At 45.0% G+C, this 14,269-nt stretch overlaps 1 protein-coding gene across 5 annotated transcripts; it reads left to right on the forward strand.

Moving 5' to 3' along the window:
• Positions 1-1,297: 1,297 nt before the first annotated feature.
• On the forward strand, positions 1,298-14,159 carry ZNF79 (zinc finger protein 79). Of its 5 annotated transcripts, none has more exons than XM_036112864.2 (5): positions 1,298-1,686; positions 5,399-5,487; positions 7,558-7,690; positions 8,194-8,292; positions 12,834-14,159. In XM_036112864.2, exons 1-5 carry the CDS (start codon positions 1,671-1,673, stop codon positions 14,003-14,005), a joined length of 1,509 nt encoding a protein of 502 aa, XP_035968757.1. In that variant the 5' UTR covers positions 1,298-1,670; the 3' UTR covers positions 14,006-14,159. The 5 variants fall into 5 exon arrangements, with proteins under 5 accessions (XP_035968757.1, XP_077917924.1, XP_035968763.1 ...); XM_036112870.2 differs by lacking the exon at positions 1,298-1,686 and adding an exon at positions 1,698-1,927; XM_078061797.1 differs by lacking the exon at positions 1,298-1,686 and adding an exon at positions 2,453-2,471.
• The last annotated feature ends 110 nt before the right edge of the window (positions 14,160-14,269 follow it).

Raw genomic sequence — 14,269 nt, forward strand, 5'->3', positions numbered from 1 at the left:
TACCGCTACTGCCGACTGGCCATTATGGGGCTAGCGTCTGCTGGGCCTTGTGGCCATGGGCAGAACAGCACAACTGTAGGGGGTTAGGAGCCAAGGAAGGCAGGCAGCCCGTGGAAGCTGGAAAAGGCAAGGAAAGTGATCCTCCCCTAGAGCCTCCAGAAGAAACATAGCCCTCCCCACACCTTGATTTTAGCCCAAGGATATCCATCTCAGACGTCTGGCCTCCAAAGTTGTAAGCCCAAAATTGCAGCAGCCCAAGGTAGAAAAGATCTTGTCTCAAAGAGATCTGTGGGTTGGCTTGTCTAATGGAGTGAATCCCAACAAGATTCATAGAAGACCCACAAACTTAAGATAATTCTACTGGCAAAAAACGCTACCAGCTGCGGCTGAAAGGGACAGACAGTACAAAATGAAAAGAGGCCTTAGGACCCCCAAACTCTTTTCTGCTTCCCAGGTAACGCATTCCCATCTTCTTAACGTCAAAATGCCTCAAAACTGAATTAGTGATCAGAAAATCGCTGGAGTAGTGAATAATTTTCAACAGGCAAGAGGGGAAAATGTCATCAGTGCTCTAAGGAAGCCCATAGAAATATCCTCTGGCACAGCACGGAAGGCTCCAAGGGATAGAATATTTACGAATCTCCTCCCGCAATAGTGCTTATGGAACACTATTAACACTATTCAGGGCTTCTTCTACCCCTGAAATTACTGAAGAAGTTCCCTCCTGCGGATAGGTTTTTATATTCTGAGAGTTCCAGGGCACCAACCCGTGGCTGCCCTGCTCACACTGAGGGGCCCTCCCTCCTTTCCTTTCCTCTTCCAAAACTTTCGAAAGGCTGGAGAACCCTGAAGGTGGTTAGAGTTAGGCCCTGAGCTGAAGGTCGCGTCACGAGAGGACCCCCGCGACCCAGTAATCCGGGACGCCGAACCACGGGGGAGAATTGAGCAGAAATGAAGCCTCCAGCGCCAGCGTAGATCTGCGCCTGCGCTAGAACCGCAGCTCCCAGGACCCTTCGCGGCCAAGTTGGTTTCCGCCTCAGAGGCTCCCGCCGTGGGATTTCGGTGGACCTGAATGGCATGTGGACAAAGCATGATAAATAAGAGATTCCGGGATCAAGAACAGGCGGAGCCTCTCTGTGAAGTACGGTCCACAAGGGTGTATAGGCCACAAACCTGGCATAGAGAAATAGGTTTTGGCCAGGAGCTGAGCTCGGAGACTTCTGGGAAATGGAGTCCGGTGGGGCGGGGAGATCCGTACGCATGACCGGAAGTGGCGCTATTGGAGCGCGTCCTCTTTGGCTGGCACGGGAGCTGGGCCTGGTGTTTGGTAGTACCTGCGGCGGCGGTTTCTGAGTTCGAGCTGGGAGCCTGTAGCGTTCTGGAGTAGCCGGCAGCGGGTTTTTCCATGCGGCGTTCTGCTTGAGACCGGGCTGGTGGTTGCTCCACGGACTTCTGAGCCGCGAGGCCTGGCTGCCGCTGGGAACACTGAGAGACCTGGCTGGACGGGCACGACCCGCGCTCCCAGGGCCCAGCATCGCAGGCTCAGACCCGGCCTCTGAGGGGAGAGGCTGGAGAGAAGAGTCCAAGCCGGGAGCAGTCAGAGCAGGCCTGCAGAGCGCGGCTGGGGCTCAGAGAACTGCTGGGAGGCGCTAGCACGAGGTGGGACCCAAATGCCGGAGGAAGGAGGTGAGAAGGAGTGGTAGAGGGAGGGGTTTGCAGGAGATCCGGCGTCTTGTTCCAGCCTGCCCGCCGATGGAGCTGTGTGACCGGGACCAGAACTCTGCGGTTATCCTTTCCACAAGTGGTTGGGGATAATCCTTTTTTGAGTGAAGAATTCTAGGGTCAAGAAAGTTCGAGGCGCTCAGACCTGAATAATCTCTGACTATCCTACTTCTTACCCGATCTGCTTGATGCACCGATGGCATTTGTGAGTCGAGAGAAATGGGCCCTGGGAAGGAAAAATGGGACGATCCAGGGTCTCCTATTGTTTCTGATGTTCCAGCCGTTCTTGAAGCAGCCAGGGATTCTCAGAACAGGAGCCTTTGGCTCCACATGAGATTGAGGGCCCGTTCAGCGCAGTTGGACTGTGAAGTCGAAGGGGATGTTGGGGGATTGGAATCAGAAGGCTAGGATTCCTGTTACCGGTTTAGGTCTTTTAACCCGTGTTTCTTCGTGGAGGAAAGGGTAAAATAACGTTAACTACCTCGTTTACCTCTACGAACTGTAAGCATCAAATAAAATAACGTTTTTGAAAGCATCTTGAACAATCGATAGAACAGAACAAACGTGTATGTAATCTTAACCACCGAGATCTGTGCCATCCTCCCCTAGATCAAGGGGTCCCTTTATTGGTCTGTGACTCTTAAAGTCCAATTTCACATCCAGCATTTTATGTTGTCTTCCCCCAGAGACTTGGGAACAGCAAGCAGGGTGGTTATCATCCTCCCGGTACTACCAAAGAGGACATGAAGGTACAGTGGAGTTAGTACAACTCAGTAACGTAAGATCTGTACTAAGACCAATATTCAGACCTAGTAGTTCTTTTTCTGAGGGCTACACTACCTCTTCTATTATTTTTTATTGAGGTATAAGTCACATGCTGTAACATTCATTTTTAAAGTCTACAATAAAGTGGCTTTTAGTATAGTCACAGAGTTGTGCAACCATCACCACTATTTAATTCCAGAACATTTTCATCACCCCCAAATGAAGCCCATAACCATTTCATCAGATCAAACTGGGAGTGAGGCCCGGAGCCTGCTTAGGATTCTCTCCTTCCCCCTCCCTCTGCCCCTCCTCCCACCTCCAACCACGCCTGCGCACATGGTGCTCTCTCTTTAAAAAAAAAAAGCCCATACCCATTAACCATCATCACTCCTCATTTCCTCCTCCCCTAGTCTATGGATTTCTACTTTCTGTTCTTACGGATTTGCCTATTCTGGACATTTCATAAAAATAGAATCATAGAATATGTGTCTGGCTTATTTCACTTAGAGTAATGTTTCAAATTTCATCCGTGTTGTAACATGAATGAATGTACTTCATTCCTTTTTGTGGCTGAATAATATTTCGTTATATGGATATACCACATTTTGTTCCTTAGTTGTGGACATTTGGGTGGCTTCCAGTATTGGCTATTGTGAATAATGCTGCTCTGAACGTGTGTGCACAAGTTTTTGTGTGGATGTGTTTCGTTTCTCTTATTTGTGTACCTAGGAGAACTGCTGGATCATAGGGTACCTCTGTTTGACTTTCTGAGGATCTGTCACACTGTTTTCCTCAGTGACTGCATCATTTCACAATCCCAGTAGCAATGTAGGAGGGTTCTAATTTTTCCACATCCTCATCAACATTTGTTGTTTTCCATTTTTTTTTAAGATTTTATTTATTTGCGAGAGAGAGAGAGCACAAGCAGGGGGAGTGGGAGAGGGAGAAGCAGGCTTCCCGCTGAGCAGGGAGCCTGATGCGGGGCTCAGTCCCAGGACCCTGGGATCATGACCTGATCCAAAGGCAGACGCTTAACCAACTGAGCCACCCAGGCACCCCATGTACAAGGTTTTGATAGTGTGAATGTGAGTTCTCCAACTTCTTTTTCCAGTTTGTTTGGCTCTTCTGGGTCACTTGCATTTCTAGATGAATTTTAGTATCAGCTTAATCAATTTCTATTAAAAAGTCCGCTGGGATTTTGTTAGGGATTACATTGATTCTGTAGATAATTTGGTGAGCACTGCCATCCCAACATTATCTTCCAGTCTATGAATCCATGGGATGTCTTTCCATTTATTTATATCTTCTGTAATTTCAACAGTTTGGTAGCCTTCAGTGTACATGTCTTGCATTTCCTTTGTTAAATTTATTCGTGTTTTATTCTTCTAATGCTCTTGCAAATGGAATTTTTTTTTTTAATTTCACTTTTGGATTGCTCATTGCTAGTGTATAGAAATATGGTTGGAGAAAGGTCTATTCAAATCCTTTGCCCAATTTTAATTGGGTTGTCTTTTTATTATATATCCAACTTGTATCTTGCAACTTTGCTGGACTTACTTAGCTGTGACAGGGCTTTTTTTTTTGTGGATTCCTTAGGATTTTCTTCTCTTCTTCTTTTTATTTATTTGTTTTTTTTATAGCAGGGCTATTTTATTTTATTGTACTTTTTAAGTAGACTCCACACCCAATGTGAGGCTTGAACTCATGACCTTGAGATCAAGAGTCACATGCTCTACCAACTGAGCCAGCCAGGTGCCCCACCTTAGGATTTTCCATATACAAAATCATAGCTACAAATATTGATAATTGTACTTCTTCCTTTCCAATCTGGATGACTTCCCACCCCCCCACCCCCTCCCCCACCCCACTGCCCCCAGCTTTCTAATTTCCCTGGCTAGAACCTCCAGTATAATACTGAACAGAAGTGAGAGCAGATAGCCTTGTCTTGTTCCTGATCTTCGGGGAAAGTATCAGTCTTCCACTATTAAGTATGATGTAAACCTGGGTTTTCCATAGTTGTCTTTTATCAGGTTGAGGATGTTCTCTTCTCGTCCTAGTTTATTGAATGTATCAGGAAAGGGTGACAGATTTTACAGAATGGCCTTTTTGGTGTTTATTTTATTTTTTTTTTTTAAAGATTTTATTTATTTATTTGACAGAGAGAGACACAGCGAGAGAGAGAACACAAGCAGGGGGAGTGGGAGAGGGAGAAGCGGGCTTCCTGCTGAGCAGGGAGCCCGATGCGGGGCTCGATCCCAGGACCCTGGGATCATGACCTGAGCCGAAGGCAGACGCTTAACGACTGAGCCACCCAGGCGCCCCGCCTTTTTGGTGTTTATTGAAATGATCCATGTGGAGTCATCTCCTTTTCATTACATTGGTATATTATGCAGATTAATTTTCATATGATGAACTAATCTTGCGTTCCTTCGATGAATCCTACTTGGTCATTACCTTTCTTGAGTTGGCAAATATCTTAAATCTGCAGAGCTACTTGCTCCCAACAAACTCGGCAGCAGATAATGTTTGTAAGCTGTGTGCTTACATGCGAGGCGTTGTGCCAGCTACTTTGCGTTTTTCTTTCATCTTCCCAGCAACTTTACAAGAGATTATCATTCCCATTTACAGATGAGAAAAATGCGACCTAGAAAGGTTATATGATTTGCACACTGCTGGTAAGTGGGGGACCTACGCTCCTTGAGAGTCTGTTACTCTAATGACTCCCTGCGTCTGAGTGAACTGATGGGATTTCTGAGGTAGGAAGGGGAATGGAGAAATCAGTCTGCAGATTCAGCCCGAGTCCCCTGCAACCTGCAATGTCCCGGGAACCCCCTTCTTCACAGTGAGAATGTGAGACTCTCTAGCTTGGTGAGCTGTAACTTTTAAGCCTCATTGGTTTCTCTCCTTCCAGAGCTGCCTTCTGCAGACATTGCCCTTCCCCAAGACAAAAGCACAGGAGATGAAGGAATGGCAGCTGGTCTCCTCACAGTTGGGGCCCACGTAAGTTGGAAATGTACTCTGAGAGGCAGCCTCTTTTTTTTTTAATATTAAAGGGTTTTTTTGTTCCTGTTTTTTAATTATAAGAGGAGTTCGTGTTTATTGTAGAAAACCTGAAAAACACAGAAAACATATCCAAAAACTCACACTTACTAACCACAGAGATGAAACACTTAACATTTTCATTTGTGTCTTTTCAGTCCTATTCTTCCTTTTCTTTTCTTTTTCTTTTTTGTTTTTGTTTTTTAAGATTTTATTTTTAAGTCATCTCTCCACCCAGTGTGGGGCTTGAACTCACAACCCTGAGATCAAGAATCACACGCTTCACTGGCTGAGCCAGCCAGGTGCCCCCATGGTCTTCCTTTTCTATTTTCCCAAAATGGGTTTGTCCTGCTTTTAATCTTCTTTTTATTTCCACTTTACAGAATGTGATTAATGTTTCTCCTTCTCATTAAGAGTATGCTACAGAATCATTTCTAGTGTATTCTTTTGCATAGTCCTTCTACCAGGATAGGAACTGTCTTCTACCCTTTTTTCCTGACTAGACTAGGTATTGATCTGTTTCTTTTCCTTTTTAGAAAGTCTGCTCTTGGATTTTTCTCATTGGTTCTCTTAGTAACAGATTTTTTTTCTTTTTTGCTTTCACTTTTGTCAGATTTATTTTAGAATTTGATCTTTTAACCTCTTGAGTTGAATTTCTAATTTATATTCTTCCTTTCTTGTTTATGTTGAAAATGTTTGGCTGTGGATCTTATTTTCTTAGATATTCCCCAGTTGTCACTTTGGTTTCTCTATCTGCCCATTCAGCTGGTCTGTGCTCCATGGGGACACAGTGTCTTTTGTCAACCCAGAACAGCCAGGTGTAGTGTGATTGCAGAACACAGGGTTCAGTGGCTCTGTTAGCTCAACCTTATTAATTAAATTGCTCAGTTCTTCCATAGCTTTATTTTGTTGTTTATTTTGTATTAACCCTGCTAATGACTGAGTTATTTTAACATCTCACAGCTGTAATATTTTAAATTTCTTCTGTACTTCCTACAGTGTTTTCTTTATTAGTTATATACTGTTTGTTACAAAGTTCATGACACTTAATCTTTATGGTGGATTTTACTCTCTTGACTATTATAAAATGACCCAAATGTTTTAAATATTTCATGGTTTTTTAAAAAAAGACCCTCTTTGTCCCATTGTACTGCATTTCTTAGTATGAAGGATGGATCGGAAGACCAGGTAAATTAGAGGTCATAATTTGGAAAATTATGCTGGCTTCAAATAAGGTAGTGACGGGGCCATGGAGAGAAATGTGTGAAATCTAGTGATACTGTGAAGGAAGGTGAAGATGCAGTGATTTGTGGGGAGCTGCAGGAAAGGGGAAGATAACACCCAGGTTTCTGGTGTGGCCCACGAGATAAGTAGAGGTACCATCACTTGCACTGAAAACAGACATGAGGCCTTTCTCACCTCTATGCCTTTGCTCATGAGCCTCCCCTGCGTTGGATAACCTTCTCTTTCTCCATTGACAGCCTTTCTCCTTCAAGGCCAGCTCGGCAATCACCTCCTCTCTGTGGTCTTCCTCTGTCCTCCATGCAGGATTCCTTCTCTGTTATCCTGGCAACTGGTCTGCCTGTCTCTGACACGTTACTGCAGGCAGTCACATACATGTCTGGCTCTCCTTTTGTACTGTGTGATATCCAAGTTCATAGGAACGTTTAATAAACACTCCGAAAAATTGAGCCTTCACATTTCTTTCTGATTTTTCATTGCATAAATTTATACATTCTAATTTTGTTTTGTCTACATTGGCTCTTTTAGTTCCTGAGCACCTGTTCATTTCTGCCCATTTCCTTCTTTTATATATAGATATAGCTGTTTATGTACTCTCTCCATTTATATATAAAGTCCGTCAGAGTTGTAAACATGCAAAGAGACTGTATTTGATTTATTTTTGTGTGTCAGTATCCAGTATAGTGTTAGGCACATAGAAAGTGATCAATAAATGCTTTTCTTGAGCTGCCCAGAGCTGCCTCATATCCTGAGGCCAGTGGGCAAGAAGGAATGTGCTTGTCATTTCAGGGGTCCACGCCCTTCAGCAGTGTGACTGTAGCTTTTACCCAGGATGGGTGGAGGCACTTGATCCCTGCTCCGAGGGGGACTCCAAGGTTCAAGGAGGGGATACCAGAAAACGCCAGGAATCTGGTCCTGCTGGGTAAGGAAGCCATTTGAAATGTAGAATCTACTCAGTTCTGAATATCTGTGGCACTTTCCAGTGTTGAGTGATCCCGAGTTGCTCTGACACTTTATATAGTGTTTATTCCTCCTGGTTCCCTAGTGAAAGGTCTCTGCATTCCAGCTTGAGAAATAGGCAGTTTCATTTGCTCCCCCTGAGACTGCAGCTCCCTGTTTTCTTATTTCCCAGGAGGGGTAGGGTGACCTTCAGGCCAGTTCCTCCATATTCAGTAAGTTCCTGTTGTTGTAAATAACTTGCTTTTGGGGCTTAATTCCCTGACTTGACTTGACCCCTCCTTGGCACCTCATCTGTCTTAATTACTGCTGCATCCCCCAGTGCCTGGGACCCAGTTACGTGCGCAATAAATATTTGTTGAATGAATGAAAAAAATGACCTAACTGGTGTGTTTCCACTTCCCTGGGTTCTGGGTGGCTATTTATACTTAATCTAAATCTCTAAAGCCCGTTTTTCCCCTTGAACAGGACTTCCAGTTTCCCAGCCCGGCATGAACTCCCAGTTGGAACAAAGGGAAGAAGGCCCATGGATGCTGGAGGGAGGAGGCCTGAGGAGTACCTGTCCTGGTAAGTGAGCAGGCGCTGAAGCCAGTGAGTCTGGAGAGCAAAAGCCCTTTTGAAATACACATTAGTGCATTTGATAACCCCATGAGGTAGATAGAACCCCCCATTTTACAGATGAGGAAATTAAAGCTGGAAGAGGCTGACTTGCTGGTTCATAGCCTCACGGCTAGAAAGTGGCATGGCAGGCCTTCGAGGCAAGGTCTGTCTGATTCCAAAGCCCACTGTTCCACACCTCTTCCTGGCAGAGTTCCCCTGGGCTGGGAGATATTTGGGACCAGAGGTGGTATTGCTGGCCTCGGGGGGAATGAAGAGTCATCTTTGCTGGCCTAGCACGTTCTCTGCTTGGGGTTCACCTCACTTAGGCTCTCAGGTGCCCACCTTTACCCATACCTCCAGCTGTGATACCTACTGCTACTCCCCTCTCTGGCCCTTAATTGGATGCCTTCTCTCCCTCTATGTGACCCTGCTAGAATTTCCTAAAGGGCTAATACTGAGGACCTCAGGAAAACCAAAAGGGAAGCCGTAGTTGCTGTTTTATCTCTTGCTCCTCATCCAAGGCTGCTCGCTCCACCCCCACCTTCATGCTTCAGCCCCTGTGGATGTGTGTCCTCTGCCCGGGCCTCAGGAGCTTCTCCCGGGGTTCCAGCCACTTCCGATATTTTAAAAGTTAAAGCATCAGAAGTATAAATGAACTTGAAGGTGACAAAGCTTACAATTTGTTTGGAGGTGTAGCCTAATGCTTTATATCTTCCTTTCTGATTACTGTGGCTGCAAGGCAGTGAGAACAAAGTCTGGCAGATTTTCTGCACAGTCAATCAGAACTCTTCTCCTTCCCATCTTACTATCTACTTTCTAAACAGCCTGTCACACGTTACTTCAGCCCTGTTGTTACCCGGGAACCACTCAGGCTTGCTGAAATCCTTCCTTTACAGGAGCCTCGGTGGTCCCTTTGCTGCCCGGCACCATGCTCGCCATGTGGGGCCTTTTATCCCAGGCGGTACGCCCTGTGTAGAATTTCAGAAACTGAATGTGGGGTTATGTGGCTAGGGCAATGGCTGAGTTTTTCTGGAAAAAGGTTTCATCACAGCCTCAGAGAGTTTCAGGATCCTAAAAAGGTCAGATCAACACGTTATTAGAAACAACTTGGGAAGTGGTGTTATCACCAAATCTGATTTTACAAACTAATATACATGAAAAAAAAGTTACCAACTATGGAGTGCTGTATTAGCTGTATGATCGTGAAGTAGTTTGAGAAAAGTTTCAGTCTGGCTACTGGAGTAACTGATACCCTGCTTCCATGGTGTTGCACCTCTGCTCTGAGATTCACAGCAACCTGGGCATTGCTCGGCCGCTGTGGGCTGCTTTCAGAGCCCTCCGGTACCCCATCCGACCCCCGCCACCATGGTCTTTAAAGTACCTTCACCTCACTGCTTGCTTTAGGAACTTCTGTTGTGGATGTTAACATTTTCCCAGGCCCAACTGGTCAGTTTGCCTTTTTCACATTGAATTTGTTACTCATTCAGTCAACAAATACTCATTAAGCATTTGGTAAATGCCTGGAATTGCTTTAGCTACTGAAGGTACAACAGAGAACAAGACATAGGCCCTGCTTATATCCTGTGATGTGAGGAACATAAATAAAATGAGTAAACAAAATTACTGATGTAATGTCAGATAGTGAGGCATACTCTGAAGGAACGCAGGATAAGGGAATAGTGATGGGGAGCATGAAAGTGAGAATGGGAATACAGATGGAGGTTGGGGGCTGTTGTAAGTCAGATGACTAGGAAAGACCACTTGGAGGAGGTGATGTCAGGGCTGAGGTCTGAAGGAAGAGAAGAAGCCAGCCATGTGAGTGTCTGGGAGAGGAACATTCTGGGATATGGCATGTGTTGAAGCTCTGAGGTGGGGATGAGCTTGACTTGTATTAGGATCAGAAGACCCTAGGACTCAGTAAGCCGGGGGAGAGTAGTAGGCAGGGAACAGATCATTCAGGGCTTTGGAGGCCACGGTAAGGCATTCAGATTTTATTCACATAGTAAGATAAGCCCTGGAGGGTTTTGAGCGGGAAGGGGACCATACTTGATTTGTGTTTAAAAATTGCATATGGAGAATAAGACTTCCAGGGTTCAGGAGTAGGAGCAGGGAGATCAGTTAGGAGTCTGTTGCAGACACTCCAGAGAGAGAGGATGGTGGCTGGTAGGAAGGATTCAGGACATTTTAGGTGTTAAAGCCAATAGGACTTGCCAGTGAATTGGATGTGAGGGGGTGGAAGGAGCATTAAGGACGACCCTGGCCTGAGCAGAACCATGAACAAGAAGACAGACGAAGACACTGGCTGGAAAGGGAAAACCAGTTGTTCCGTTTTGGGCACATTTGGTGTGGACGTCCTTAGTCTCCTACAGGAGCCAGGTGGAGAGGTAAGGTGGGCAGAGATAGGACGATTCATGAGCATCATGCAGTTTCCTGAATTGTTCCTTTCCCCTACTGCTGCTTTTCTTGGCACTTTTCTTCTTCTTTCCATCTTTTCTGATAGATGGTCAAGTTTTCAGAGCTGTCAAAGCCACATATGATCAACTACTGAATTACATGGAGATGATGCCCTGGGACTGCTGTGCTCATGGTAGATTGGGCATTAGTGGGCACGTGCTCTCAGGAGGGAAACCATTTCAGAAGGTTTACAAGGAAAAAGCCTAAGATAATAACAAGCACTCATATGACATTTAACTATCCCTCAGGGTCCCTTATATGTTTTAACTCATTTAATCCTCACAGTAATTCTTTGAGAGCTACATTTATAGATAATGCATCCAAGAAATAGATTAATTTGCCCACAATCACATAGCTAGTAAGAGGTGGAGCCAGGATTTAAACCCAAGCTATCTGGGTCAAGGTTCCATATAGAAATACAAATAAAGGTCACCCAGAACTAACCTTGCTATTCTCTCCTCTGAGAAATAAGTAGAAACCGAAAGAATCTCCAGGAAAATTGACGCTCATGAAAGGAAGCTCCATAGCCCTCCCTGAAACTCCACCTCCTTATGTTCAAGCCCCAGTGTCGGAGAGGTGCGTGGGGCCTTGTGCTTCACAGTTTCCCAGTAGTGTACAGTACTCACATTATAAAGTTTTCTCTTAAAATGAGGGAGATCCCAGAAAGGGTTAAGAATCGTTAACTCTTCTTTAAAAAAGACCTATTTTCTGATTATAAAAGCAATGTTATTTATTCTATTTAAAATGACTTTTTTTCTAGTAAAATAGGTTAATTTGAGATTTGGAACAGGATAAAAAAAACCAAGGTCCCCTGTCATCCCACCACACAGAGGTCCCTTCCATCTTCTTCATATCACAAATGCAGTGATATATTTTTCTTTGTTTTCTAAATTTTTTTTTTCTTTTAAATAATCTCTACCAACCCCCACGTGAGGCTCAAACTCATGACCCCAAGATCAAGAGTCACAATCTCTAGCAACTGAGCCAGCCAGGTGCCCCCTAATGGGGAGGCTCAGACCCAGAGCTTGTACTTTTTTCTAAAGTAGAAATAACAGTGTAAGTTTACATGCTCCTTTTTTCATTTAACAGTAGGTTTCTTTTTATCACTGCATATTCTCTGAAATGTTTTTATCTTTTTTATAATACTGACATTGGAGAACATTAAAAAATACAGATAAGCATTGAAGAAAATAAAAATTGCCTGATGTCACAACCCAAAGACAACACTGCTTACACTCACACTGTGCATCTTTGCAGTGTTTCCTCAGTAAATACCTTTCTACAGAAGGAACAATAGTGTACCCATTTCAAACATGGCCTCTATAGGGGTCCCTCTGTTGGCTATACTATGGTCATTCCTTTATTAAACATTTATTTAGGTGTTTGCTTTTTTTTGGCAAATAATGCTGTAAGCGCTTTTGTCAACACAGCTTTGTGTAATTTCTCATTCGTTTCTTAGGACAGATTCTTACAGGTGCGGTTCTCATGTCAGCATTTTAAAGACTCTTGACACATGCAACCAGATTGCTCTCCAGAAAGGTGGTCACACCAGTGTGTAAGATCGCATGATGCTGCACCCCTAGCAACATTCTAGAATTTTGAAATCTAGCTGATTTGATAGGTCAAAGAATTCATCTTGCTGGCACTGATCATCAGCTTTGTAAAGTGAATTATTTAAGCCTGGTAAACAGATTGCCCAAAACCACACCAAGAATTGTGAGACTAAAGACAAGTGGAGACTGTCCAGTAGTTGCCAAAGCAGAGGAAAGGGTCAGAAATACGGGAGCATTGCATCTGAGGGAGATTAGGGTAAACTTCTGTATCCTTTGGCAGTTTAGGAAAGGGAGTAAGGCGTGCTAATGTCTCTGAAGAGCCATCTTGGTCAATATTTATGGTTGAGAACAGAAACGTGAGGCAGCTGTTCTGGGTGAAAGGGGTGGAGCATCAGACCTGCCTGCATGGGAGCTCGGCCAAACTCCATCAGCCTTTTGTATTTCAGTAGTACCTTTTCTTCCACCGAAGGGGGGAAAAATGCTTTTCTAAATGTTTTTCAGACTGGAAGATTATGTCTGAATCGCCACCCGAGCATGACATTTCTGAAGATTCATTCCAAGACACAAGTATAGAGCTGCCCCCTGGGGAGTCTGCTCACGGGAACACTGAACTGGGGAAGAGCTTCAACCTGAGACCAGTCCTTTCTCCACAACAGAGAGTTCCTACAGAAGTGAGACCCCGGAAATGGGAAACACACACACAGAGCTTCAGGAGGGATTCCCCTATTATGAAGCCCCACAGAGCAAGACCGTATACATGTGGCGAGTGTGGCAAAGGCTTCAGTTACTGTTCTTCCCTTTCTCAGCACCAGAAGACTCACACCGGGGAGAAACCCTACGAGTGCAGCGAGTGTGCGAAGGCTTTCAGCCAGAGCTCGTCTCTTATTCAGCACCAGAGGATTCACACCGGAGAGAAACCCTACAAATGCAGCGAATGTGGAAGAGCCTTCAGCCAGAACGCAAACCTCACAAAGCACCAGCGAACGCATACCGGAGAAAAGCCCTACAAATGTAGCGAGTGTGAGAAAGCCTTCAGTGACTGTTCAGCCCTTGTTCAGCATCAGAGGATTCACACCGGGGAGAAGCCCTATGAATGCAGCGACTGCGGGAAGGCCTTCCGTCACAGTGCGAATCTCACAAACCACCAGAGGACCCACACGGGGGAGAAGCCGTACAAGTGCAGTGAGTGTGGGAAGGCCTTCAGTTACTGTGCCGCCTTTATTCAGCATCAGAGAATCCACACCGGGGAGAAACCCTATAAGTGTGCTGCATGTGGGAAGGCCTTCAGCCAGAGCGCAAACCTCACAAACCATCAGAGGACTCACACAGGAGAGAAACCCTACAAGTGCAGCGAATGTGGAAAGGCCTTCAGCCAAAGCACAAATCTCATAATCCACCAGAAGACCCACACTGGGGAGAAGCCATATAAATGTAATGAATGTGGGAAATTTTTCAGTGAGAGCTCAGCCCTTATTCGACATCATGTAATTCACACAGGAGAAAAACCCTATGAGTGCAATGAGTGTGGGAAGGCATTTAACCAGAGCTCATCCCTTAGTCAGCATCAGAGGATTCACACTGGTGTGAAGCCCTATGAATGTAGGGAGTGTGGGAAGGCCTTCCGGTGTAGCTCCGCTTTCATCAGACACCAGAGACTCCATGCTGGAGAGTAACCAGAGATAGGACCAAAGTGGGTGGGGACCTGGCAGGAAATGCAGGTAGTTTGAAAAACATCTGGAGACCTCGGAGTTTTATGGTCTGTAGCTCAGAGCCACACCAAAAGCACCTTTAATAAATAGCCCCGATTTTACATGTTGCAGGTGGAAAGTCTCAGGAGCACTCTTCTTTCTCAACTCTTCAAGCATCAAGAACCCAACTCAAATTATACTTACCTTCATTCAGTGAGCCAAACTGTATTTTGTATAGCAAGCACTGCA

This window comes from Halichoerus grypus, chromosome 14 (assembly GCF_964656455.1).
Source record: "Halichoerus grypus chromosome 14, mHalGry1.hap1.1, whole genome shotgun sequence".
Taxonomy (NCBI): domain Eukaryota; kingdom Metazoa; phylum Chordata; class Mammalia; order Carnivora; family Phocidae; genus Halichoerus; species Halichoerus grypus.